Source organism: Meriones unguiculatus, chromosome 6, assembly GCF_030254825.1.
Source record: "Meriones unguiculatus strain TT.TT164.6M chromosome 6, Bangor_MerUng_6.1, whole genome shotgun sequence".
Lineage (NCBI taxonomy): Eukaryota > Metazoa > Chordata > Mammalia > Rodentia > Muridae > Meriones > Meriones unguiculatus.
The window spans coordinates 21,848,771-21,872,256 of NC_083354.1; the positions used below are offsets into that span (position 1 = coordinate 21,848,771).

Sequence of the window (23,486 nt, forward strand, 5' to 3'; positions counted from 1 at the left end):
CCAGAACCCTCTGTACTGTGCTTCCATTAGGAATAATTGGTTCTAGGCTCACTGGGCAGCTTTCCTGTAGTCCCTTTGTTCTCTTACATGCGGCCTCCCATTTACTGGATCTCATATCTTTTCCTTTTTTTGTGCAGTATATTCTTTAGGTCCCTTCCCATGGAAGGTCAGTTTCTGACCGTTTACAAGTTTGGCATTTTATTATCTTTTTAAAGAGATAGCTTGGCTGAATATGGATTATTAGAGAAGAATTCTCACAGCTGAAAGGTATTGTTCTTTTATTTTTTAGGCTCACTGTGTTGCTGTTAGAAACCTGATGCCTTTCTCTTTTATATACACCCCCCTTTTTTTTTTTGCCTTGGTGTTCTGAAAATTCCAAATGTTATGTCTTGGCATGCATGCTTTCTTTTCTACTAAGGAGACTTTACATTTTTTATTTTTATTTGTGTGTGCTTATGATATGGGGGAGGTGCCCGTGTGAGGAGGTCAGAGGACACCTCTGTGGAGTTGGATTTCTTGTACATTTATGTAGATTTCAGGGGTGGAAGTCAGTTTCCAGGTTTGTGCAGCAAGTGCTTTCACCCTCTGAACCATCTTGCTGGCACTCAGTACGCTTTAAATCTCACACTCTTAAGTTAGGTAGGGGTGTGTGAGTGTGTGTTAAATTTGATACATTTCTTCACTGAAACTTAGGCACCCCCCTTTTTTTTTTGTCTCCATCTTCTGGAGCCCTATTAACCGAACGTAAGGTAAATTAGATAGAGCTTCTAATTTTCCTTTCCTTCCGGCATCCCCTTTTGGTTCTAATTTCTGGATGATTCCTTGAATTTTTTTTCTTCCACTGTTTCTGTTGAATTTTGATTATATCTTTAATTTTTAAGAGTTCTTTCTCATTCTCTGTCCATTCCACTTACAAAGTCCTGTTTTCATTTTATAGTTTCTTTATCCTTCTAGGACGTAAAGGTTTTTTTTTTTTTTGTTTGTTTGTTTTTGTTTTGTTTTGTTTTAAAGTGTTCCCTAAGTATTTTTATTTCTTTTGGGTTCTTTAAAAATTTTTTGATAATTTATTTTTATTTTATGTGCACTGATGTTTTGCTTGCATGTGAGGATGTCAGATTTCCTGAAGCTAGAGTTACAAACAGTTGTGAGCTGCCATGTGGGTGCTAGGAATTGTTCTTTCTTCTAAAGAGCAGCTGGTGCTCTTAACCACTGAGCCATCTCTCCAGCCCCATCCTCCTTTTTTTTTTTTTTTTTTCTTTTCTTTTTAAAAGTGATGCCAGTGAGATGACATAGCTGGCCAGGCTAGCCTTGGAACCTGCAGACCATCCTCCGAGAGTTGTTCTTTGACCCCCACACCTGAGCTGTGGCACATGCCTTTTTTTTTTTTTTTAATACACACATCACACAAATAAACACATTTCTTTACAGATCTGTTTTACCCCTGTCTTTTCATGTAAGACTAGCACTGTACAGCTCTGTCAGTGGATGGACTGTTTATACGAGCTTCCCTAAGAGGCGAGAAGCAAGCTACCTTCTTCATTGTAAGCAGACATTCAGAAGTCTGTATAGAGGCTCTCCCTGGATATAGTGTTTTGACTGTGACATACAGCATGTCTCTCCTGACTCCTTACCACCTTTGGACTCCTTGTTTTCAGCCCAGGCTGCCCCCTCTGTCCATGGAGTCCTAGTGTGCTGACCCTGTTTCCATCTGCACTCTCTTGGCACAAAGCTGCAACAGCCTCTTTGGGATTACTAGAATCTCCCTGCTCTTCAATTTTTTTTTTTTCTTGATTTACAGAGTCTTTTGTCTACTTTGGTGGCCTCATGAGTTCTCTTTATCTTGAAGGCTCGTGTTTATTTTAAGTTGAATAAGATTTTAGTTAGGGGAGAAGGCAAAAGGTTGGTCTGCTAAATGAGTTATTAGCAGGACATGGTGGTACATGCCTTTAATCCCAGCATTCTTGGAGGCAGAGGCCAGCAGATCTCTCTGAATTTGAGGCCAGCTTGGGCTACAGAGTGAGTCCAGGACAGTCAAGACTACATAGAGAAACCCTGTCTCGAAAACAAAACAAAACCAAACCAAAACAGAACAGAACAACAACAACAACAAAAAAGAAAACAAAACAAAAAATGAGTAATTATTGTGAATGTAGTTTGCAACATGGATCTTGGGTCCGGGAATGTGCCCAGTTGGCGTGGAACACTTTTTTTATTGTGAGCAAAAGACTGAGTTTCACCAAGAAAGAGGCCCCTGTTACTTGGAAAGTTCATTCAATAAACTGGATATTTGCACCATCCTAGTCAAGCAGAAGTTTAGCCATATTTACCTTCTTGGTGAGGACAAGAAGTAGTAGAGTCAGGGGATAGGGAAGCCCAGAGATTCTGACTGTGCCTTGGCTGTGTATGCCTATGTAGGAAATACAGTTGTCAGAGCATGTAACTACTGTAGTTACTATGCTGCAGTGTGTTTGCTGGACTAGTTCAGGATCACTAATGAAGACAAGTTAGTGCCTTATAGGATTCTTTGTATATATTAGTAATGCAATCTCACTGTATTTTTTGGTTTTTTATTTGATTATTTTTATTTTTTATATTAATTACAGTGTTTTTTTTTCACTTTGTATCCCAGCTGTAGGCCTCTCTCTCATTCCCTCCCAATCCCACCCTCCCTCCCTCATCTCCTCCCTGCCCCTCTCTAAGTCCACTGATAGGGGAGGTCCTCCTCCCCTTCCATCTCACCCTAGCCTATTAGGTATCTTTAGGACTGGCTGCAATGTCCTCTGTGGCCTGATAAGGCTGTTCCTCCCTCGGGGGGTGGGGAAGGTCAAAGAACTAGCCACTGAGTTCATATCAGAGACAGTCCCTGTTCCCACTACTAGGGAACCCACTTGGATACTGAGCTACCATGGGCCACATCCGAGCAGGGGTTCTAGGGTATATCCATGAATGATCCTTGGTTGGAGAATCAGTCTCAGACAAGACCCCTGTGCCCAGATATATTTGGTCCTTGTGGCTCCTGTCCTCTCCAGGTCTTACTAACTCCCCCTTTATTTTTAGTTTTTAAATTGAAAGTAAAAATTCAGTGTTTTTAATCGTAAAGCTAAAAATATACCTTTGATTTGGATGTAATTTTACTCTTAAAGAAACATCACACAGGGCATGATCTTAACACTCAGGAGACAGAAGCAGGCAGATCTTTGAGTTAGAGGCCAGCCTAGTCTATGTAGTGAGTCCAGGACAGCCAGGGCTACAGAGAGAAACCCTGTCTTGAAGATACAAACAAACAAACAAACAGCAATAACAATAAAAGAAACATTACTACAAATAGTACAAATAATCTCCATATCATCCTTATCTAGACTTGTCAATTGTTAAGATTTTATTTCCTTTCTATTTTCTTCATCATTTTTCCATAGGTACCTTCTGTTTATATATCCTACCTACTCCTAAATAATTTGAACACATAATGCTCCATTATCATAATTTTTTTTATAAGTACAAGGACATGATATGCAGTAAGATATTTAATAGCAATATAAAATACATTTTATATCCATATTTCTTCAGTTGTCCATATGTGTGCTTTGTATAGCTATTTCCACTTTCTGTTTGCCTCTTCATTACCCCATATCAAATCCAGGATCATGTGTTACTTGTAATTGTTCTAACTATCTCTCTTTCATATGAAATAGTTCTTTCACCCTTTCTTGAAAAACCTAGTTTACCTGTCTTATAAATACTACTAATTTTGACTCCTTCTATCTAGGGGTTACACCTATGGTTTCTCTCATTCTAAGCAAGTACTATACTACTGGAACACACCAATCTTTCTTTTTTAATTATGTTTATATATTTATAACATTTATAATATATACAATATATTTATAAACATATACAAGATAACATATCATCATAGTTGTAAGTGTAAGCATAGAACCTGTACAGGATCAAGCCAAAACCGCAGCATGGATAGACGAGGGGCTCTCAGCACCTGAAGGCTGCCGGAGGAGGGAATGCAGTTTTCTTGTGGGACACATCCCTTGAGAGACTACCTGTGCTCCTGTACATAGCCTTATGCCCACGTACATACTGGCAGCACTAACACACGTGCACACACATACGCTCCATAGATGTGCGGACATGAGAAGACAGCTTTTGGGAGTCAGTGCTCTCCCTCTTTACCCACTGAACCATTTTGCTGGCCTTACCCCCGGCTAGAAAAATAGTAACTTTTCTTCGCCTGATAGAATTGTCATCTCAGATGCTTACTACCTCCATCTGCTAACCTAGGCCTAGTCCTGGAAGCGTCTAGCCTCGGTACAATCTAACCTAGGCCTCGAAAGCTTTCAGCCTCTGAGACTTACAGCTGAATAAACTCACAAATGAACTCCGCCCTGGCTTCTTTGTTCTACCAGCTAATTTTACCTTCACTACTTGGGATTAAAAGTGTGTGCGAAAGGTGTGTCTATTCCAGCCAGAGTAGCTATATTGCTGGATTACAATCCACCTACAATAAACAAACAAATAAATAAGTAAAAATAAATCAGAATTTTAGTTACCTAGGCTGCATTTAAATTCGCTCTATCACAGGCTGGCTTTGAACTTGCAGCCCTCCCAGTGCTGGTATTATGTGCATGTGCCATGGCTCATTAATTGTTCTTGATAGAATGAGTTATTACTAGGATGGTCTCAAGATGGAGGTTTTCTAACTAATACTTCTTTCACATGTGTTGGCTGGTATTCCATAAAGAAGAACTTTCCTTTTTCCCTTGATTATGCGTTTGCTTACATACCATAGCACAAGCACAGATTTTCATTTATTCAGCGATACTGTTATCATTATTTTGAGACTCAACTTGTCTTAGATTTGGCCAGTGGGAACCTTCTTAATCTGTAATTTTGATGTGTCATTTTGGGTCTTTTTTTGGGGGGGTCTTTTCCTTTTTCTTCTTCTAATATCATAAGATGTTCCATGCATGTCTTGTACCCAGCCTACCCCAGACTTGGAATCAGTCCTTTCTCCAAGGAGCCCTCATTGGTTTTGGTTGGAAGTCATGTTTGTAAGCTAAGATCTCTTAGCAGAAAGATCTAAGATAGAAGTATGAATGAATAGGTATATTTACCACTGTTGGTGTGTATGTATGCATTTGTATGACCACGAGTTCCCATTGACATCCATGATTCCTTTCAATACCACAGGCTGACTCCTCTCCCTTCCATATTTGCTGCATATGTTCAGTGCTGAGAAGCTGGCTCTCATGACCTGTGTATGTATACTCACTTGCTTATCCTATAATCAGAGACAGTAATTCCAGAATTGCTAGCACATACCATTGCAAAAGATACTCTGGTCACTAGACTTGAGTTACACCCTGCTGGTCTTGTCTGTACGTGTGTACTATATAGAGCAGTGTGTTCAAAGCTGGGATTAGCTATCCTTCCCCTTCCAGATGCTCAGTTAAATACAGCTTGCCTAATTTGTGTGTATTTGATTTTCATTTTAAATTTCTCACCTGATCCTTGGTGCTTTTATTTCATATTTTGAGTACCTAGACCATTAACATTTAATTAACATTTGTTAATGTTTCAAAGGTTAAGTTTTACAAAAAGCTATTCTAATTAAGAATTTTCAGCAAACTATATATGCTTTCTATGTGTTGCTTTTTATCATTTACCATTTTATTTTATATATCAATCCATGTTTGTATGAGTATTTTTTCTTTTTCTTTTTTTGGTGTGGTGTGGTGTGTGTGTGTCTTTCTGTCTGTCTGTGTCTGTGTGTTTTTGTATGTGTAGAGGCCAGAGGTCAATGTCAGTTGTTTTCTTCTGATGCTTCCAACCTTGTTTTTTAATTAATTAAATTATTTTTAATAATAATAATTTTTTCTTCAGGTCACAGAGTAAGTTTTGGGGGTCACTTTTCTCCTTCCACTGTGGGTTTCAGGAATGGAATTTATACCATCAGGTTAAACCTGCTCAACAATTTTGGCAGCCCACCACCTTAGTTTTTAAGGCATGATATCTTTCACTGAACTTGGAACTCAATGATTCCATTGGACAGGCTAGCCAGTGAGTTCCAGAGACCCTCCTTTTTTTTCTTCTTTTTTTTGCCTCCACGTCCTCAGTGCTGAGATTACAAGCAAACTCCATCGTTCCCTGCTGCTGCTGCTACTTCTGCTGCTGCTGTGCCTGCTTTTTCTTCCTCCTCCTCCTCTTTTTGTTTTTGTTAATTGTCTGTTTCTTTTTTCCAGACAGGGTTTCTCTGTGTAGCTGTGGCTGTCTTGGAACTTACTCTGTAGAGCAGGCTGGCCTCAAATTCAGAGATCCTTCTGTCTGCCTCAGAGTGTCTGCCGAGTGTGCCGAGTGTGCCGCCGAGGTGTGTGCCGCCACCATCTGGCCATGCCCAGCTTTGTAAAACATGGGTTCTGGTGTTAAAACTCAGAGTCTCATGCCTGACAGGAAAGCATTTTACTGCCTGAGAGCCATTTCTTGAACCTCATTCCCTAACTTCTTTGTCACTTCCTCTCTCATCCAGTTGTCTGTCCGTTCATCCATCTGTCTGCTATTGATCTATCACTTTCTACTGTATCCCATTTATGAGTGTGTCACAGTGAAATGCAGCTGGTCTTCTGCATGTGAGAATGTAGGTTGGTTAGAGTACTTTGCACTTAACAATAATGCTACAACTAACAGCTTTGTATATGCAGGATGATGATGATGATTAGGCACCTTGCAGGATGAGTAAACATTTAACTTTTTGGTTGTGTGAGCAGTGTTATGTAAAAAGATTTCATAATAATGTAAGAGTTTTTGCCTACCCTGTCATTCCCATTTTCAGTGGTTTTATTAAAATAAGATGTCAAGGCTATTGAAGTAAATTCATTGTTGAAATTATTTTTCTGACTGGAAAACCTTGAAATCAGTTGAAAGTTACCTTGGGAGCATTCCTAGTTAAGAAATAACTACTCATATGGTTTGGGTCAAGGTTTTCATGTTGAGCAGTGGATTGTTTCTAATGCAAATTATTATCAGCGCTGTTTCGCCCTCAGACCACCAAGTGCCAGATGTTTCTGAGACTTTTTTTTTTTTTTTAATTAGTTTCCTCTGTATTGACTGTTAGCTTCAGGATTACAGAATGGCTGCAGGACAAGACAGTTCCGCATAGACTGGAAATAAAGATTTCAGCTTCTAGAAATGATGCCGATGAGTTGACATCCTCAAGGGGATGGCGTCTTATATTTTGAGAAATGTCCCAGTCCTCTAATCCGCTTTTGACTCCTATGCAGTGAAATAGGAAGGAAACCTGCTCCATTGCTAGTTATCCACGCAGAAGACTGTAGCATAGCTTCCCACCAGAGCTGACATGGATGGGTTACATATATGCTGACGTAGATGATATCAGGATAGGGGGTGGCTGGAGCTCCCAAAGCAGATTACCTCTGCCTCTGAGAAGTCTTCAGCTTCTGTATATAAACCAAACACTCTTACAGTTGGCTCTGTATGCCCTGTCATGGGAGAAGCTGGAAGGTGGGTCAGAGCACAGTGTCAAGTATCTAATGCCTCAAAAGAAGTATAATCTGAGGTTTCTCAGAATAGTTATTATATAACATAACTCAGAGAGGCAAGAGGATTGAAGGATAGGCTTTGTAGCTTTTCATGAGGAGAAAAGGGAATCCTGTAATTGTGGTGCTGTTTAAGAATCTTCACACAGAACAGGTGTATTCCAGAGGAACGGTGCTTTGGAACTTTTGAAGATTTGACCATCTATTTGTTACCAAGTTACTTTTTAAAATGTAATACAGGGAAAAATTAGAAGTGAGGCTTTATGCTCATGAAAGAATTAATCAGACTTAGGGCTGGGAAAATACATGGATTTGAGCTTTTGAGTTTCTGTAATACTGGTCAGTACAGAAAGATCACCAGTATAAAGTAGCTTAGTTCAAGGTAGACTGCCATGCCTTAATCTTCACTGCCTTTCCTGTAAAGAGGTAGTTAAGCCTTTGGACAGCCTCAATTCCTTTTGGGTGGAATCCCTTAAAACTCCCTTGTTCACTTAACTAGTTCCAGTAATGCTGGTAGATGGGAAGATGTTTCATGCTGCATGGTTATCTGTCACCACATCCTAGCAATTCAAAATAATTCAAAAATAATTGTGTGCTTTGCTTACAGTTTTGTGGGTCAGAACTTGTCAGGATTTCATCAGAGTATCTGTAGTTAGAACACCTTAACTCACGTGCCTCTATAAATGAGGGCTTCTTTGTGCTTCCATGATGTTGTTTCCCCCAATCTCTTTGAGTTCAGGCTTACAGTATGTTTGTTTCAGAGTAGCCTGACTTCTCACCTGTGGCCAACCTCCCTTTAAGCAAGCATTCCAAACAATAGCAAGGAGAAGGTCTGAGTTTCATAAGACTTGGATTTGCATGGAATTACCTGTGGTATTCAGCTGCCCAGGGCGGTCAGAAAGTCAGGGAATGAGAAGGGAGAATTCATAGTGGGGGCAATCACAGAATAACTAACCAGGAAGGGAAAACTGTTATGACAAATGCTTAACTGGCTTCACCAATGGATAATTTACTCATTTAATCGTTCAAGAGGACAGATTGCCAGCCTGGAGGAAGAAAAGGACAAAGGTAAAGAGAGATGAGTGAAAAAGGTTTTCAAGAAGAGTGGGCTGTGCTTCATAACTGTCTTCCTCACCTTGGCCCTGAACTCTTAGTTCTGCCATCTTTCCTTGAGGCTTTGTCTGGCATATCTACACACTTGGTGTCCACACTTGGGCTTCTCCCTGATTTGATCCCTGCCTACTTCCTATAGTCTTCCCTGGCACTCTTCTGGCCCCACAGCTGCCTCCTGTTGCTCTAGGAACTCCACTGTTGTCTTGTTCTTTGGAAACTTAATACCTATCGAGGCTTACATGCCTTGCTCTTTTTTTTTTTTAATTTATTTATTATTTATTCAGTGTTCTGCCTGCATGTGTGCCTCAGGACAGCAGAGGGCATCAGATTTTACTGCAGATGGTTGTGAGCCACCATGTGGTTGCTGGGAATTGAACTCAGGACCTTTGGAAGAGCAGACAGTGCCCTTAACGGCTGAGCCATCTCTCCAGCCCCGCCTTGCTCTTAATTTCAGGGAAAGTGGGTTAGTCTTATTATATTTCTACTTATATTTATAGACCCTTAATGATGAGTGATGCCAGCCTATTCTTAAATTTCAAGAGGAAAATACTTTTACTGTTGGATCTTATGTGGAATGTGTGCACCTACTTCAATATTAAATTAAATACTTTGATTATATTTTTACAAATCTATAGTTTTAATTTAGCACTATTATTTAGAAATTATAAATTTGCTAGTATAAATTGATAGTGCTACTCTCTTTAAACTTAATTATTGTTATGAGGGAAGTAATGTATTTTGAAACTCTTCAGACAGTATAGTTGAAAGTGAGAGCAAGCAGGTTCATATGTCTCCATTCACCATACTGTTTGGTTTTTGAGACAGGGTTCTTTATGTAGCCCTGGCTGACCTGAAACTTACTCTGTGGATCAGGCTGGCCTCAAACTCACAGATGTGCCTGCCTCTGCTGAGTGCTGGGATTAAAGGTGTGCAACATCACACTCCGCTTCCCCGTACTGTTTTTTTGTTTTGTTTTGCATAACTGTTTTTGACAGTTACTGTCTAGCCATCCAGACTTTAAAACAATTCTTGGGGAGTACATACACAGAAGCATTATAGTAAGTTGTCTTTTAAAAACAGAAGTGAAGCCAAGTGATGTGGTACATTGACACATGTGCTGCAAACCTTTAGTCCCAGCTACTCAGGAAGCTGAAGCAGGAGAGTAAGTCGAGCGGTTCCAGACAGGAGATGCTGTCTGCAAACAAAAAAGGGTCAACAAACAAAAACACGGCCTTCTGCTGTGGTGCTTTATGCCTATAATTTGGGCACTTTGGAAGATGAGTCAAGAGGATTGAGAATTTAGGGCCAATATGGGCTTCTTTAGCAAGACCTGGAAAAGTAGCATGTTTTGGACCCACTGCTTGTGTCTGTCTGTGCCTTCAAACACCATATGAACTTGAGTTCCAGCTGTCTTTCAGCAAATTAACAAAATATATAACTTCCCTGTACCTCTTTTCCTAATCTTTTTGTTTTGTTTTGTTTTGTTTTTCAAGACAGGGTTTCTCTGTGTAGCCTTGGCTGTCTTGGACTGGCTTTGTAGACTAGCCTGGCCTCAAACTTACAGTGATCCACCTGCCTCTGCCTCCTTGAGTGCTGGGATTTAAAGCCGTGTGCCACTGTGCTGCCTTCTCTTCTTAATCTTTAAAACAGGTTGAATGTAGTTCATACCTCCTGGGATTGTAAAGGGTTAAATGAAGGGATCGTCAAGAAAGTTGTAGTAGTTAACAGCATAATAACACTATGTGCTACAGAAATATTAGCTAAATGTAAGTTAACTTTATTTTAAAGAAGGGTATTGTTTGGGGTGCTAACATTTTCGAATGTTGTAAGTTTAAGATTATTCACGGGGGGGATGGGATTAAGGCTCTGTTTTTCTGTTGTCACAACAGTGTTTGTCTATGGTAGTTTGAATAGTGATTTTAAGAACCCCCCCCAAGTCCCTCACACTCACAGACATACTCCCCTGCTATAGTGCTGTTACTGATAGTGCGGTAGGATGCTTGCCTCTTCATGTTTATTTAGGGTATTTCACCTGCATGCTGGCACCATGTGTGTGCCTAATGCTCTTGGAAGCCAGAAGAGCATGTTGGAGTCCTTGAATGCAGTTAGAAATGGTTATGAGTTGCTGTGTGGGTGTTGGGTACCTAATTCAGTTCCTCTGCAAAAGCAGTGGGTGTACTTACCTGCAAGACCTTATCTCTCCAGTCCTTGTTTTAAGCCTTTTAAGAAAATTAGCTAGAAAGTAGAACTGGAAAAATTTTATTATGAGGGAAGATGATGCAAGTGCCCCCCCATAACCCACTCATAGAATTTTATAGTTTTAGTCATTACCTACTCTCCATTTTATAGTAAAGACATATAAAAGAGTCAGGATGCTCACTTTCATCTCTGGTAATGATGGAGAGCCAGAATCTGTGCATCCAATTCTTACCTTTCAGAATTCTCTTTTAAGTTGTTTGAGTCAGGGTTTCTCTGTGTAGCCCTGGCTGTCCTGGAACTCACTCCATAGACCAGGTTGGCTTCAAACTCAGAAATCCACCTGCCTCTGCCTCCTGAGTGCTGAATAGGTGTATGTCACCCTGCCCAGTACCTTTCTGATTTCTAACAAAAATTTTCTCTCCTAGTTTAAAGGTATAAATCTGATTCACATTAAAGTCTGGAGCTTTTGTGTCCATTTGCCTTTCCCGATATGCATTACTGCTTATACCCTCTTGAGCCTGGCTACCTCAGGAGAACAGCAAAGTTCTTCATTCCAGGACACACAGACTGTCCTACTGAATTGAGCTTGATTCTGAGGTGAGAGCAAGGACAGAGAAAGGTTCCAAGGCCATGGCTGAAGAGGCAGAGTGAAAGGGTCTTCCCAGGGCTGTGGTCTCATTGAAGAAGTCTAAGGGCCGAAAGGACAGCTCAGGACTGGACCCTGCAGAACACAGGAGATGGAGTGTCTTGTTGGGGGGGGGGTTTGTGTTAAGGGACTGCAGTTTGAGGAAGCTTTAGCATCTGAGTGATATGTAAGAATCTTCTTTTCAGATAGCACAGGAGCCTGCTGTGTAGTGAGGTCTAAGAGTCTGGCTCTTAAAAAGAAATATGGCTCCTTTGCCTTGGCAACACCTTGAAGTGAAATTAGGAGTATTAAAGAGTTCTTGTAGGTTCCCAGATTTAACTCTTTGAATATTCACAACTCTCTGCTCTTCTCATTTCTCTTGGACATTTAATATTGAAGTTTTTTTATTATTTTTTATTACACTTAAAAAATATGGAATGCTTCACGAATTTACATGTCATCCTTGCGCAGGGGCCATGCTAATCTTTTCTGTATCGTTCCGATTTTAGTATATGTGCTGCCGAAGCGAGCACAATATTGAAATATTAAAAAAAACTTTGCTCTAATATTTTTGTTTTTCTGAATAGACTTTGAATTCAGATTGTAAACATTATGGATTATGTGGCATGTGTGTGTGTGTGTGTGTGTGTGTCTGTGTGTCTGTGTACATGTGCCTGCATTCACATGTATATATGTTCCAGCTTCTCATAGAAGAGTCTGGAAAAAGTTCTGTTTCTGTGGAAAGTGTGTTCATATTATGGTTACACTTCTGAAACCTATCTATCTGTAAGTTGAAGCTTCCTTTAATAATAAGGTCTTAGATGAAGTAAACTTCCATGTTCTGGCCTGTTCTATTCTTAAAATGTTTGAGAGTTAAATTTACATTATTACATATTGGACTTTTGGTAACTGAATGAGGAAATAAAGAGCACTTTTTTTTGAAGTGAGTTGCTGGGAAAAACACAAGGACTCCAATATGTTAGGCAAGTGTCCTAATTGAGTGACAACAGCTCGACAACAATCAAGTAATCAACATTTTAAGTTTCCATACCCACTCCTTCCTGGGTCAGCTGTAATACTTAAAATGATTGTCCTGCTAACACCATCATCAAGAATTGTGTGCATTTCATTTGTTATATTATGCAATACTTTTAGAAAACTAGGATTAGGCCTAACTGTGACTTTAGGTTATACCTCTAAATAAAGGAAGAATAGCTATTTATAGTTGTATATAACCTGAATGGCAAAAATATGTGATTAAAAGAGACTTAAAAAGAAAAAGAAGGGCTGGAGAGATGGCTCAGAGGCTGGGAGCATTGTCTGTTCTTCCAGAGGTCCTGAGTTCAATTCCCAGCAACCACATGGTAGCTCATAACCATCTATAGTGAGATCTGGTGCCCTCTGCTGGTATGCAGGTGTATATGCAGACAATATTGTATGATAGATAGATAGATAGATAGATAGATAGATAGATAGATGGATAGAAAGAAAAAAAAAACCAACCAAATGCTTTTAATGGGAAACTAGCCTGTTAACTTGCTGACTACAAAGAAGATTAAGTAATAAAGAAAATGTGTACATGTTTAATTTATGGCTAGGCTATTTGAATTGAGTCAGTTAAAATGCACAACAGTGCGGATGTGCATTTCCGTTCTTTTTGAGTCAGCTTTAGGTAGGCAGTCATCTGTGTAAGCACATGCGCCAAGTACTGTGCGGCTGTGGGATTTATAATGAAGCACAGGATACCATTAGGGATTTGGGAAATGGAAAATAACACGATCCAAATGCTATGTTGTATTTTTCTTTTTATTAGTGTGCAGGTCCAACAAAAGCCCCTGGGTCTGTTTGACTTGTTCAGGTGTCCACTGTGGAAGGTACGTGACATATTTTTATTCATTACCCTACTTGCTTTAATAATTTGCCCCCAAGCCTTATATTGAAAGTGTATTTAAATACGTTTGTTAATCATAGCATGTCATTCTTTGTAGTGATCTCAGGTTGAATACTTGTTATCTGATACAAGAAGGGAAACTCTAGGGGAAATCCATTTATGCTGCTATGCAGAATTAAAATTTGGTGACCAAGAAAACCTACTAGTAATATTTGGTTGGGAAAATGAAACAAGGAAACTTTTAAAATCTTAAAACAAAAGTTTAGAAAATGGTTGTTTAAATTTTTGCTTGTTGTTTGTTTTGTTTTTCAAAAAAGGGTTTCTCTGTGTAGCCTTGGCTGTCCTGGATTGGCTTTGTAGACCAGGCTGGCCTCAAACTCACAGCAATACCTCTGCCTCCCTGAGTGCTGGGATTACAGACGTGCACCATTGTACCTGGCTTTAAAAATTTTTTACTAGGGTAAAATTTAAGCCTACTCTGGAGTAGTATAATTGAACCCATGTTTCCATTACTTAAGCAGTATCAGTGTGAAGCTGATCTTGTCTCACTTGCTATCTTGCTGTGTCAACTGCCTTTACTGACTTGTGTCAAAAATTTAAATATTTACAGATAATGGGATTACCTTTGAAAATGACATCTCTGTGTAGTTACTTATTTCTGTCTGAGCTATACTAAATATTTCATTATTCAGTTAAAATATTTTGCCTTCTGACATAGGGGATGTGGCTCAGTTGATAGAGTACTTTCCTGGCATACATGAAGCCCTGGGTTCTGCTCTTAGCACTGCACAAAACTTAATGTGGTAGTTATTCTTATGCTCCCAGCTCTCAGAAGACAGGCAGGAGGACAGGAAGTTTATTATTGTCCTTGCTGATGGTCAACCTGGGTTACAGGCCTGCCTTCCGTGAGACCCTTGCCTCAAAACCAAACCACACTTAAACAACAAATGTTTTGCTTTTTATGTAGATTTAGATAGAGGCTTCCATTTCAGTCCAAACCACTTCTGTCCAGTTTTTGCCTTCCAGATGCCATTACTTAGATAATTCAATAACTGATTCTAACACTAACTCAAGGATATTTTTATTGCCATTTAGCTTTAGAAACCACCTACTCTGAGAGCTAGGCTTGGTGTTTTCACACCTATAACTCTTAACATGCGGGAGGAGGATAGCTGTGAATTCGAGGCCAATCTGTTTGAGTTCTAGGACAGCCTGGACTAAAGAATGAGATCGTTCAAAAACTAAAGCAAACAAAACCCAACCAACCCCCCCCCCAAAAAAAAAAGAAAGAAAAAGTTGGGGGAGGAAGGAGGAGGAAGAGGAGATGATCTACTTTGAATTTCTTTTAGTAGTCACATACCAGGCAAATCACAGGGATTTACATCTATATTGTATTTATTTTTAGTATTTCCCATTGTTACTTTAAATCCTTATTACATAGAAAAGCATTTTTGTTGTTCAGTTATCTTGATTTTTATCATGATTTTTCATGTTGAGTATTGGAATTGAATATCTGTCTCATGCACACTTAAGACTACATTTGGAAAATGCTTTGTATCTTCATTGTGGCTGCTGTGGTTTCAAAATCTCCAGGATCTGTGAGCCTGAAAATATTCTGTACAGATAATTTTTTAAAAAAGACAAGTAGAAGGACTTAATTCCGCTCTGAAGAGTTAGGTTTCTCTCCTAGCTTTGAGAGGTGAGGATAACAATGTAGTAGGGTTGTGTGGCGCCTTCGGATGTCACAGAGTGCTCCATATCCAAATGTTGAAAGTCATATGACCGAGGAAAGACCAGGACATTTTTGAGGGGAAAAATTGGGTAAGATTAATATTCTTGACAAATAGGAAGCAACAAACAATTCTCTGGGCTTTGGGAAAGAAAGTTGACATTTTCTAGACACTGCAGGTGGATTTTTTCTAATCAATGGCAAAGGTAAGTTCAAGGCTAGGACTTTAACAGACATTTAGAGACGATGCTAGGCAGATTGAACAGAAAGTGGAGAACCGTCTGATTGACCTTGGCACCTCTTCTGTACTTCCAGTTATTGTTGCCAAATACAGAGTTTGTTTGTTTGTTTTTTTTTCCGCATAGTAATTTGAGACTGTTCGCCTACAGGGAAGTCTTAAATATATATTTTTTCAATTTAGTGTTTAAAAAAAATATGGTGTATCAGCACATCTGAGATAAACATTCTACTGTTCTTTACAATGCCATCCTACTTAGTTTTTAAGTTATTGAATTGTTATTGGGATCTGTGACATACATAGTAAACTTTGTTCCTTGTGCAATAGACCATATGTCTAAAGAAGTTAAAAATCTAAAACTGTGAAAGAAATACGTATTTTTAGGGAGGCTAGCTTTATACTGTTAACTTCTGACTAGTGTATTTGTTTATTAGCCAAACATTGCTAATGTTAGTGTCATTCATTAATAATTATACTTTCATCACTGATCTTTATAGGGGTTTAATTTTATTTCTTTTATCAAAAATTTAAGCTCCTATATTGGGCTTCACCACACCTCCATACATAAGTGCCATTTTCCTTTGTTCTCAGCCTCACAGGAACAATTTAGAGTACATTTGGAAACTACAGTATTGTAACTGAAGCTCTTCCCTGCGTGCACTATATAAAGATGATCAGGCTCCAAAGCCCTGCGATGTTTATGCCATTCACTATTTTTGTTGTGAAGGCACTCTTCATGGTGTGCACTGAGGGCAGAACATGAAGGTGTGTACGAGCTTACACAGACTAGAGCTTCCTTTTTCAGTTAAACAGCAAGTTCTTCCGAACTGCACACATTGTATTAATAGTGCTTCATATGCCCACTGTCTAAGCAGTTGGTTTATTATTTGGATTCTGAATAAACAATAGCTAAATATATAGGGGAAAGTGGTAGTGAACCACATTTTGAATCCTGAATTGTTTATAATCCTGAATGCCCAATAATCCATGTGAAACATGTACTGTAACCTCCATTCACAGATGAGAAAGCAAGTACAGAAATGTTAGTAACTCATTGTGCTTATATGAGCTCGTGAAGGAAAGGCCTGACTTTGAAGGCTAGTTGTAAGCACATACCTTTGTTATTTTGTTTTCAAAAAACTCAGTCCACTTTGGAGATAGAGGATCTTTCGTTTTGAAGTTCAGGGGGAGAAAGTGATTGAATTCTCATCCGAGGCAAAGGGTGAGAGTTTTCCTGGGAGGTGGAGGCTGGACTTGAGCTGCAGTGTACTACCACCTTTTCCCCAAGGTAACTGCAGCTCCTTGACCAACCACTGCACCTTAAGATGAAACTACCTGCTCGCTAGGTCTCTTTATTCTGGTGCTGATCAACCAGCATTTGTTTTTACCAGTGGAGGTTTTAAGTAATTGCCACCTTTTGCAGACTTGTTTTCAAGGAACTGGTATGATTTGGGTCGTAAGAGGTTTCTAGTAGAGGCCAGGGACAGCATTCTAGTCTTTACATGAAGGGCAGGTGTAATAAAATGATTTATTAGGGTTGGTGAGATGGCTTAGCTGGTAAAGGCTCTTGCCACCAAGCCTGATCCTTTTGGATGGATCAGGTAAGGAGGGAACCTACTTCCATGGATCATCTTCTGGCTTTTGCTTGCTTGTGCACCATGGCATGGACAGCCCTTCACCTGTAATAAAATATGGTTTATTAAACTTGAGTTGGAAAGTTACAAAATTGGTATGAATATAACCAACCACTGGTTGTGTTTGTTCACATGGAAACAGTAGTTTTTTGAAATTTAAGTTAATTTGTGTTTTGTTTGGATTGTTCTAAACAAATGCATTTCAATGAGTGTTGGTGATGAGGCATTCAGAGGGAAGGTCTGAAGCCATATTCAGGAGAACATAGATTGCCCTACTTACTGTGTAACTTTCATATTGGAGGTGCAACTTTAGCATATGGCTGTGTGGAAGGAGGTTTATTAATTTAGTGTACAGAGTTTACTTGTTTATTTTTTAATAACAACCTAAGCTGAAAAAACCTTTAAAAAATATATAAGAAAAGCATCAGCATAAAAGTTAATAGTGATAGTATAAATAGCACTGAAACCAGTTTGCTTATGTAATGCCTTTCCTCGCTTGGCCCTAATCTAGGTGTAACTAAAAATTGACTGTATATATGAGTGCTCTATCTGCATGTGTGGACAGTTAAGGGTATAGATGGTTTTGAGTTACCGTGTGGTTGCTGGGAATTGAACTCAGGAGCTCTGGAAGAGCAGACAGTGCTCTTAACCTCTGAGCCATCCCTCCAAAATTGACTGTAGTATTAAGTTGCAAATTTGAGTATTCTTGTTAAGTATTTAGCTTAATATATCACCATATATTTTTTCAAGAGTTCTCACTTAATTTGGTTTATAATGTCATCATCTTTTACTACTTTCCAAAGCAATATTTAAATTAAAATAAAAATTTCACTTGGCTTTGTAAGGTATGTGAATGGCCATGCAAAAAAACATTATGAAGATGCACAGATATCCTTACTCAACCATAAGAGATCAGAAAAGCAAGAGAAAGCTCAGCATACAGTGTGCATGGATTGCAGTAGCTACAGCACATACTGGTAAGTTAATATTTTCTGGAAATGGTATTGTTTTCACAAATGTGTTCTTACAAGTTAAGCTTCTTTGTTTGAAAGATTGTTTTGATAATTTTCCTTATCTCATTGTGGTTCTATTCTCTTGTACTTCCTGAGAGGTAAATGTCAAGAATTTAGTGTTACCAACTCAGCATTTCAGGCCTTTTTTCTCCATAAAATATCTTACTCTTTAAGAGGAGGTTGGAGACAGCCATGCCAGGTGGTGTGTGCTGGTATTCCTAGCATTCTGTAGGCTAAGCAAGAGGTCATCCTGCGCTACAAAAAAGTAGATCCTGTGTCCAAAAAAGTATGGGTTGGAACTGTTGGCCCCTTGTAATATAATGTACATGTCCATTTCATGTAAGTGGTAGTAAAGTCCTGTCTATTTTTATGACTACTTAGGAGTGAATTGTTCAGGCCACAAGCAGTGTTTAACAGTTTGTTACCCATGTGGCATATAAAGAGAAGTTTATAGTTTTTACTACTGTGTGAAGGAAATTTCTTTCCCTGATCATAAAGTATGACGAATAATTTTTTATTTGTTTTACTTTCAATTCTAGGGGTTGTTGATGTTGAGAGGGACCATTTAGAAGACTGTTTTAGAGTTATTTATTATGTATTTGCAAAGTAGTTCTCAAATTTTATATGTAGACAGTACTGAGCAGAAGTGGGCATTTAAGGTCCAGCTATAAGGATGGCTTTTGTTGACTTGCTTTTGGTGGGGGGGGGTGAGACAGGATTTTGCTATCTGACGCAGGCTTGCTCCTGCTTCATCCTCCCCAGTGCTGGGCTGTTACCGCACCTGTTGCCAAGTATTCACAAAGACCACGTTTTCTGTTGAAGGGCATGCTGGTCCTTCTGCAGTGTCTGGAGCTAACTGTAGGAAGATGTCTGCAAAGGAGAGAAAAGTAGACCAGTGTTTTTTCAGGTCTTTTAATGTTTTACAGGTCTACTAAAGGTTTAAGTTATTCAGACAAGGATTCTTTAGTGATCAGACCTGGAAGAGATAGAGGGGAGAGAAGCTTAGAGGTAGATAAAGACTTGAGTAAAATTAGTGTCTTCTGAGAGTATCCACACGCAGGGCAGTGTTCACTTACTATGGCCTACTCTTGTGAAGTACTCCTTTTTGCCACAGCTAAGCATTAGTCGTGTTGCTGCTGTTGCTGACCCAGCCTTATGTAAGTCTCTAACTCCACTCCCATCCTAGCCTTCATTAACCAAGAAGGGTACAGCTTCTTTGTTTATAGAATTATGTGTTCTGTGTTTATAACTACGTTTTTGCTTTAGAGACAGCAGAAATTGGGTCAATCTTGAATGTCTTTATCTCCCCTTCATAGTCATAGGTTATGCCAGTCTGTGGTGCAGGTGCTGACAGCATTCACTCCTGATTTCAGTTAGCAGTGTGCATGAGATGTTCAAACCAGAGCGTTTTAAGTACAGTTAAATCTGTTTTTTTCTTGCTATGGTAAAATTCTGAGGAAATGGTAAATCTTTGAGGAAATTTTAAGGATCAGCTTAATGGAATGAAATTATTTTCATAGGGCTTTACTATATGTTTTAGTGACTTTGCATTTTTGTTAACTGAACACTGGAATTTAGTTTCTTTTACATTGCTATAGTATACTAAAATAGTAGACATCATTTCATGGCCAAATTGATTTAGAAAATCTTGAACCTTGGGGTAGAACACACCCGAGAGTGGCAGGAGCTTCCTGGCCAATTGCCAGTCTTTTGTGTGCAGTTAAACAGAGCTGCAAGTGTGTGGATACCCAGAGCTGCTGAGATGCAGGAAGGAAGCTGCAGCTGCAGGGGTCACATTAGTGCTACGCCAGGGAACCACCCTGCGAAATTATACTCCATATAAATACCCCAAAGGAACTGGTGATTTCTGTGAGTTCACGAAGCTTTGGTTGAAATTAGTATTTTCCCCATCACTTAACTGTTACGGAGAAACAGATTTCTCTGAGTAAGAGTACTGTATCATTTCCTAACATAGTTTAGCAATTTCTTTGTACATCAGTTTCTGATGGCTTGGCTTGATTGATAGGATTAAAAGGTAAAAATATTTGTATATTTGAATATTAAGCATTTTGACTTCAGCTTTTCTTCCAGTTCTACCCCCTAGTAGTAAGGATTGAACCCAGTACCCTGGACATGCTCAGCAAATACTACTGGATTGTATCCCAGTCCCTTTTTTAATTTTTTTTTTTTTTAATTTGAGACAAGATTTTGCTAAAATATTCAGGCTGGCCTTGACTTTATAAGAGCCAGGATTTAGTCTTCCAAATGCTGGGTTACAGCTATGAGCCACCACACCCAATTGTGAAGCCCTCCTTACCACTGTATGGTTTGTATCACAAGATTCTGAGGCTTAACAGTTGTTTTTGCCTGTGTGCTCATGTGTGTGCACATGCGTGTGGAGTTCATAACTGTTCGGATATCATTGCTCAGGTGCCTTCACCTGGTTTTTTTTTTGAGACAGGATCTCTCATGGGACTTGGAATTTAGGTAAGACAAGGCTGGCTAACCAGAGAGCTCAAGGGATCCTCTTGTTTCTGCCTCTCCAGGGCTACAAACACCCCAAGTTTTTATGTCGGTGTTGGGAATCACACTCAGGTTCTTAGAGTATGTGATAAGTATTTTACCAACCACACCATCTCTCCAGCCCACTTACAGTTTCTGTCTTTATTTTCTTTTACCAAGAGAATTGCCCTGCCCTCTTCTTGCTTTTGAAGTTATTACTGAAAATTCCCTTCTCCTAACTCCAGTTACATGAGGTAATCTCTACTGAACTTCTAGCTTCTGGGACACTTGTCATTTCCTGTTATGTGTCAGTAAAAACCACCTCTTCGATCTTGGATGTCCCTCCTTGTCCTATGCAGACTAGGCAGTGTGGGTTTGCATGACGAAGGGCTGGGATTGGGGCGAAGCACTAAAGTGTTTGCCAACTACGTGGTGGGTTCAATTTTTACTACTGGGGTGGAAAAGATTTTCTTAGCAAGGGGGAAGTTGCATCAAATCTGTAACATTGTGTCCTCTGATCATCTTGGAGGACTGAAGCCACAGACAGAAGGACACATTCCTTTCCCTTTGAAGACTGGCAGCCTCTTCGTAACCCTGATACAAGCAGAGCCTCCACAGAGAAAGCAGATACTGTAAAGGTTTCTCAGGCCCACTCCCTGAGAAAATCCAATTAGCATAAAATAGAGTTAATGAAGATTTCAATAAAAGTGAAAATCTTCCCAAGATTTTCATATAAAGGTTATTTTTCAGTTTATTGCTTCAGTACTGTTTCTCTCCTCCCATCCTGTTCCCTTCCCTACCCAATATAAATGGAATTACATGTGCTGTACATTATTGCAGTTGAAAAGAAGTTCACATTAGTATTAGGAGGTTTGTGTAAGTAGACACATGAAGGTAACAGATTAAAAATACTAATATGATTCACTGATATCTGACTTCATGAACAGGAGCTGAATGTAGGAATGAAGAATTATGAAAAGATATTAAGATTACTAGAATGTCTTGTTCCCAAAGCATCCTTCCACACTATTGTGAAATATGAATTAATTTATATCTAAAAGCTGCTTGTATTTCAGACTCTTTTTTTACTTTTTATTTTTATTATACCTGGCTTACTTTATTGCTTTATTTATTCATTTATTTTTTACTTTATTGTTTTTAGCAGTTATGATTTAAAAAATTAAAAACGAGCTGGGCACAGTGGTGCACACCTGTAATCCCAGCACTCAGGGAAACAATTACAAGAGGATCGCTGTGAGTATGCAGCCAGCCTGGTCTACAAAGTGAGTCCAGGACAGTCAAGGCTACACAGAGAAACCCTGTCTTAAGAAAAACAAAAAATGAAAAATAAACCGAAAATTTTGTTGTGACATAAACTATTTAAATACAAAATGTTTAATCCCACCCCTTTTGTGTTTGTTTGTTTGTTTGTTTCTGACATGGGGTTTTTCTTTGTAGCCCTGGTGTCTTGGTGTCATTCTGTAGATGAGGCTGCCCTCAAACTCAGAGAGATGTCCCTGCCTCTGCCTCCTGAGTGCTAGGATTAAAGGTGTTCACCGAGACTGCCCAGCTTTCTTCTTTTTTTCTCCTTCCACCCCCTTTTAAGGTGGGGTTTTGCTCAATAGCCCAGGCTGCCCTCAAGCTCATGCTTGATTCCTGAGTGTTGGTACTCCTCTCCTGTTCCGTTTCCCTCCGTTTTCATTTCCTTTTCCCTGTAAGGGATGGGAGAGGGGTGGCAGGAGGAATCCTCACTCTGCTGCCAAAGCTGGCCTGGACTGCTGGGCTTAGGCACTCCTCCCGAGCAGCTGGAACCACGGGCATAGACACACGCCGGCAGTGCTTTAAAACTGGAAGGCAGAAAGAGATTTTTTAAAAACTGTTTTGAAGTTTAAAAGAAACTGTAATAGAGGTGACCTCAGATCATGAAAGGCTTTAATAAACCAGTGCTTATCTGCTTTTAACAGAAAATGGGTATTTTATCTGAGTGTACTCTTTCATTTCCATAATTGGATATTTGAGACCAAGACATCAGAATTTAACAAAAGAATTTAAATATACACTTGATTTCTAAAGACTTTGTTTTGGATTTTTAACTTTAAGAAGTTTGAAACATGAAATCATTAGAATGTCAGCTTGCTTTTTTTTTCTTCAGTGTCTGTCACTTATAATAAAGTGGTTGGTTATATTTGTAAATACTGAAATGTTATGCACTTAAATGAGAAGAAATTTAAAACTTAAGAAATCTACTGTCAGGCTGAAGAGATGGCTCAGTGATTAATAGAACTGTCTGTTCTTCCAGAGGTCCTGAGTTCATTTCTAGTGTCTATGGTGGCTCATACCATCTCTACTGAGAACTCATGCCTCTTCTGGCAAGCAGGTGTACATGCAGATAGAGCACTCATATACATAAAATAAATAAATCTTAAAAAAAAATCTACTGTCCCCTTTGTGATGGTACTTTCTGCATTCTGGATGTTTTCTTTTGTGGCATTATACATGCTTACTATATGAAATACTTGCTCCTCAGCATTATTTCACAAAGTCACTTCATTTGCATGATGGTTCCTTTTCATTTCAGATGGGTGTATGTTCTTCATCAAGAATTTGATGTGAAAAGTATGGCATTAGTAACTTCCATAATACTCTCAACAGCAACGAGGGGAGAGAATGCTAATGCCTTAGAGTGTTAAAGACAAGGGAGAGGTGGGGCCTTCAATCCCAGCACTTAGGGAGGCAGAGGCAGGCGGAGCTCTGTGAGTTCCAGGCCAGCCTGGTCTACAAAGAGACTTCAGGACAGCCAGGGCTACACAGAGCCTTGAAAAACAAACAAACAAACAAACAAACAAAAAGATATTTTAGCTATTAATAAGTAAAGTTAATTTCACTTGTAGTTAGCCAACATTTGTGATCAAAAGAAGCCCCATATTATTTTATCTTGAAACTAAAAATACATTTTATAAGTATTGAAAACTAACCATCA

At 39.2% G+C, this 23,486-nt stretch overlaps 1 protein-coding gene and 1 non-coding gene across 7 annotated transcripts in view; one reads left to right on the forward strand and one right to left on the reverse strand.

The window, feature by feature from the left end:
* Positions 1–23,486, forward strand: part of Usp3 (ubiquitin specific peptidase 3) — a 77,839-nt gene that overhangs the window by 12,527 nt on the left and 41,826 nt on the right. For 5 of the 6 annotated variants that reach the window (XM_060384857.1, XM_060384856.1, XM_060384854.1 and 2 more), the window contains exons 2-3: positions 13,313–13,373; positions 17,837–17,968. In XM_060384857.1, coding sequence (XP_060240840.1) covers positions 13,313–13,373; positions 17,837–17,968 — 193 coding nt within the window. Of the gene's footprint in view, positions 1–5,199; positions 5,268–13,312; positions 13,374–17,836; positions 17,969–23,486 lie in introns of those variants that run through there. The other variant, XM_060384859.1, reaches the window with a different exon arrangement.
* On the reverse strand, positions 11,926–12,032 carry LOC132655027 (U6 spliceosomal RNA). Its single transcript, XR_009592610.1, has one exon. It is a non-coding gene; the product is annotated as a U6 spliceosomal RNA (small nuclear RNA).